At 40.4% G+C, this 5,567-nt stretch overlaps 1 protein-coding gene across 1 annotated transcript; it reads right to left on the bottom strand.

Moving 5' to 3' along the window:
- Positions 1-2,873: 2,873 nt before the first annotated feature.
- Positions 2,874-3,754, bottom strand: LOC146968482 (uncharacterized). Its single transcript, XM_085759899.1, has one exon. The coding sequence runs from the start codon at positions 3,745-3,747 to the stop codon at positions 2,878-2,880; it is 870 nt and encodes a 289-aa protein (XP_085616025.1). The 5' UTR covers positions 3,748-3,754; the 3' UTR covers positions 2,874-2,877.
- Between the last annotated feature and the right edge of the window lie 1,813 nt (positions 3,755-5,567).

The following is a 5,567-nucleotide window of genomic DNA, read 5'->3' as shown; positions in this document are numbered from 1 at the left end:
CTAATTCGGATTGCACCCTCTTTTCTCAGTGCCCGGTAGGAGATGGGGTGAACGACTGCAATGTAGCGCTCCACACAGGTCATAAGGTGAAACACAGCCTCTCCAAGTGATGTGACGGACAAGATGGAGAGCCCTCCCAGCATTATGTCTTGGGCATCGCTGTAGCCACCACAGAAGAATAGGGTGAACCCCACAAACTCCTTCAGCTGCATGGCGATGGAGTGATAGAGGAAGAGGTCGGAGTGACTAATCTTCGCCCCTGTGGGACCAGTGAGTGGACCCCAGCACTGCAAGTAACCCAGGAAGAGGATTAGGAAGAAGAGCGGGAGGAGGAGGATGTTGACGATGAGGACACTTGAGAAGACAAGGACGCCTTTATCGGACCTGAAACATGAGGTTTTATCGCGGAGGAGGGAGGAGTTAGATGAGGAATGTGGGCCGGTGGAAAAGTCGGCCAAGGAGGAGACGTCGAACGACATATTGATACCTGTGTGGGGAGAAAGAAGGGCAGAACAGGACTTGTATGTTAAAGTCATATAAAGCCATGGAGAAGTAATTGATTATAGATTGCAATTATAACCCTTCATTGAGTATCCACATTTGCTTCTTCCATGTGAATCAAACAAGAACCAAGAGAACTTGATCTACTCTGATCTTAACCCCCCTCCACACACAAAAACCATACAACAACAACAAAAAGGCCCTTTTGAATCTAGAATCTTGAATTTAGAGATGACGTACATATAGAATCAAATGGTCAATCAATTTTAAATCACTTTCAAGTAATAAGAGGTCAGCAAATATACATTTTAAAGGGACAACAAGGAGTTTTGGAAAAGCAAAGTGTTTTCACACTACATTTATGAGCCTTGACCGGCGCAAGACAGACTCATGTTTTCATTTATCCGCGGAACCGAAAGTAAGGAAACGCTGGTCGGCTCGCCCAGCATTTCCACCACCACTAATAATAACAAAATAACGATAGAGACAAAACAATATATTTATCGAAAATGGGCCCAATAACAAGTGTGGGTAATGTAGATTCATCCACAGAATTTTTCATTCTGCTGCTGGAGAAACTCCTCGTTGTCCCTTTAAAAAATATTTTTTTAAATGTTAACTTTAACATAATACAACATTAGTAATTAGCTTTCTAAGTCTATTCAGATTTAATGATATAATAAAAATATTTCTACATAAAATGCATCTCACCCACCTCAGCTGAGTTTCTCTCTGATCGACCTTCTTCTGTGTCCCCAAATTCACTGATGGCTGATCACCGGGCTCTGGTCCAAATATGTCCTCATATGTACATGTGTTGTATAAGTGTGCGTGTGCAGAACAGGTGAGAGCAGCAGTGTGGGTTTTTTCTTTTTTTGCAAGTCATATTCTTTATGACACTCTTTTACAGTAGATTGCAACAGGCAAATTCATATTTCCTATCACTGTGCCACAGGCAGAGTCAGACTGCAGAGTCAGCAGGACCGCTATTTGAATATTGAGTCTGTACAAAGAAAACACGGAGGAAATTACTAATGTTTATTCCATCATTTAAATAGTTATGTCATACGATATATTATTCAACAATATTATTATGCTACATTACAGCATCAGAACAATACATATCATATTAATTTTCCTTTTCAGTGCACACATATTTATATCCTTATACATCTCCTTGACACTAAAACCAATTTCCAGATTATATGTAACATCTGAACTCACATTCGTGCCAACGATGTAATATTATTTACCTGTGGTTCCTTGACTCAGTTCATTGCAATGTACATCTGTTCAGAATTCAAATAACTTAAAACCAAGAGTTGTGTATTCAAATGAAATCCTATAGTTGAGCACAACATGCTTGTCTCCGTCTGTGTTTGAATCGCCACTGTTTTAGATATTATTTCTAACCACATGATCCAACATGTTCAGTAATCAATGCCAGATATTTAACACTAATAAACATACATTTCTTATTATGACCCTTACATTTAAATTCACATTTCCAGAATCAACTCAAGATGTCCTCCCATTAAGTTCCGCTGTACCTATAGAGTGTTTAGTGCAAATTATTAGCATGTTAGCATGCCAGTCGTCACAAGTGATAAGTTGCCACAAGGATTTATTCTGAGTCCCCAACATCATACTTCATAGTACTATTCTGATTCTAATCAAAGTATGTAGATTACACAATATTCTATATCTCTATTTCAAATCCTTAAAGGGTTATTATTCTTTAGTCAGCCATTGATAGTTTTTCCTTTCTAAATAATTTAAATATACAATAAATGCCAATGCCGGTATGACTATGTACAGTCACATGAAAAAATTAGGACATTCTATAAAAGCCTATGCGTTTTCTTTAAAAAAAACAAAAAACATATTTGGACACATGGATAGAGCTGACTGCAAGATGCTAAAATAATTCTCCAAAAAACCCAAAATGTCATCTACAGCCGGCTCTTGCTACTGTTGATGTGAAAGTTTATGCCTCTACAATCAGAAAATGACTGTACAAGTGTAACTTGCATGGGAGGTGTGCAAGGAAGAAACCCTTGCTTTCTAGAAGGCCAGACTTTAAGTTTGCCAGGGAGAACATAGACAAGGACCAGGAGTTCTGGAACAATTTGTTCTTTGGACAGATAAGTCCAAAACTGAATTAGTTGGACACCAGAATAGAGGAACCAAATGGCTTGTCCTCATTTTATCACATGATTGTACATGGTATTCTCTGACTGTCCTACTGTCCAAATACTTGAACGATTCTTTTCAGAACAACGTGAAGTTTTTTTTCTTCTTCTACCAAGCCCTTATTAAGCGAAAAACCATGGGAGTCAATTTACTCTGTACTGAAATAGCCTAGCCTCATGTTATTTACTCATTACTGGACTGACAACACGGTAGTTTTCCTGCCCTGCGTAGAAACAGCAGCGGTAACACCAAACTGCTGGGCATGCTAAACCAGTTTCCAGCCACAAGAAATGCACATCTATCATGAAATGATAAGAGCAATGACATATCCACAGCGATGCACACAATAAAGCTTAAAAACCACAACCACAACAATGCTAGTATGGTCGTGACGGTGTGAAAAGCCCTCTGCTTTGATTGGTCAATTCGCTCCTCATCCCCACCCACATCCCCTGGCCCTGGACGAATCAGAACACAGAGAACACAGAGGCTGCAGAAAGAGACAACAATTAATGAGGTCGTCAAAAGGCACAAGAACGGGATGATTGGTAAATCGGGCGCATACAAAACTAATATGCTGATCCAAACGAGACACAGCAGCCAAACACAACCGATGCTGACGTTTCTGATCTTGACTCCACCGGACTGTCTCAGCCGCCGGTAGGTGACGGGGTGAACAACAGCCAGGTAGCGGTCCACACAGGTCAGGACGTGAAAGAACATCTGTCCAGGAAGAGACGCGTCAAGAACATAGAACCCTCCTTGCGTCATCCAAGGGACATCGGTGTAGATGCCACCGAAGAGGAAGGCAGAGGCAAGAAGTCCATTCAGCTCCAAAGCCGTCATGTGGTAGGTGAACATGTCGGAGTGACTTGTACTGTGGGAGCGCCGCTGCCGCCATCGTTGGTGAACCAGGTGTAAGACGAAGACGGAGAAAGGCAGGAACAGGAGGGCTTTGGTGAGGATATAAGTAGCAAATATGTCAAAAGGAGCTCTGAAGTTCAGGCAGTGGAAAAAAGGATGATTGACGGAGGAGTTGGAGCTGACAAACATGTCTGCTTGGATGATGGCCTGAGGTGGACAAATACAGAAGGTTTTAAACACAAAACTGAAACACAACCAGTTTCTCTTTTTTGTAATATAAATGAAGTTTCCATGGGTTCATTAAGTCGTTCATTAGTTGATCTACCCTAACCCTAGATTTGGGGAATTCGTTGGTAAACACAATCATTCAAACAATACCTCCTCCGGCCTCCAGGTCATGCTTTTCCTTGGTGCCTAGGTGAAGGAAAATATGGTGATCTGGTTTAAAAGAAGTAACTTTCCCCAATCTTAGACTGTCTTTATGTATGTTATCATGGTTACAGTATATGTAAACAGATTTGACATGGGGATTGGCCAATGCTCTCATGTGTCATGTTCATCCATCATCTACTGCAACCTCCTACTGATGTGGACTTCCTCCTGTCATAATCACAACAACCACTAGATGTCACCAAGCAGCAAAACACAACCATGGGTCATAATAACCTGCTGCACTAATGAACTATGGCTTATTTATGAGAGAAATCTCCATTATTCTTGTGTTGTGGTTGGTGTTTTTGTAAACTCTTTCAACTCTGTGATTGGTCTCCACCAGATGAGGGAAACATCTGGCTCCTCAGCTGTTCAGAGCCGAGCAGGTAGACGACAGAGACGTTTTACAGCTGTTCCTCTGAAAACATCTGCCTGCTGCAGCTGAACATGTAAAGCTGTGACAGAAACACACTGATATGAAACTCAATGTAAAGCTCTGTAAAATCTTTGTTTGGTCTGAAATAGAGAATCTACCAATCACATGTAAAAACCAAACAACTGTGTTCACTGGTTAAAATTCATGTAGAGTGAAGAGTTCATAAAGCAAACTGTTTCAGATAACAAGCAATAATCCACTGCATCTATTAGTACACAAAAAAAGGACAATATCACCATATTTTAATTGTCTTTTAAATGTGTTGGGATTTAAATAAAACACATCTACAGTATATCACTATTGAAGAACACCCACCTCAGCAGTTGGTTCCTGTTCGTCCTCGTCCTGCGTCTGCAAAATCACTGGCTGCTGTAAATTTGTAAGTTTGTCTAAATACACCATAAGTAATGTGTTTTATTTATGATGTGTTTTGTGTGTGTGAAGGTGAGCGTAAGATTGTGGTGTGTTTTGCATGTTGCATGTAAAAACTGACCCATATCTTATGATACTTTTTTTTTTACAGTAAATTGCAACAGGCAAATTTCCCCATCTGCTCATCAGCTGCAGAATCACATGCCTGGCAATGATCAAGCAGTTTGGGTCAGGGGCACTTCTGTAGTCTGTGACTCACAACCTGACAAAAACAATGAAACACTGACATTATTTTCTGCATTATACAGACATGTGGTAATGACTAAACAGCATACGCACTTGTATTTAATGTGGCATTTATTTCTTCATGTGGGACAAGACATCAAGTCATAAGGCGGAATTTCACATGATTGTGATTGTCTGTGCTTTTCATGTGTGTGAAAAGGTCCTGAACCCTGCACTGCTGCTGGAATAACACCATTAAGGATATTTCCCTACTGTGATATATTGCCTGCAATCAACAAAATCATTGGTAGTATGCAAAGCGTGTGGCGCTCTGACATATCTTGCAACGCACACTCACACACAAACATGTAAATATATTTGGATCAGACACCATTAAATAGCAGTCACTCATTTGGGAATCACAGTCCTGAGGGATGACCAGAAATGAACACTGCCGACAAGGTGGGTGTGATTGCATCACTTTTTCAATACATTTATCAATTTGGATTTTATAAACAACACTTGGGGGAATATCTTTTATTTG

This window comes from Trachurus japonicus, chromosome 18, assembly GCF_045865225.1.
Source record: "Trachurus japonicus isolate A0001 chromosome 18, Traja_1.0".
NCBI lineage: Eukaryota > Metazoa > Chordata > Actinopteri > Carangiformes > Carangidae > Trachurus > Trachurus japonicus.
Note: the sequence above shows the minus strand (reverse complement) of the source record. Positions and strands in the feature narration are given on the sequence as shown.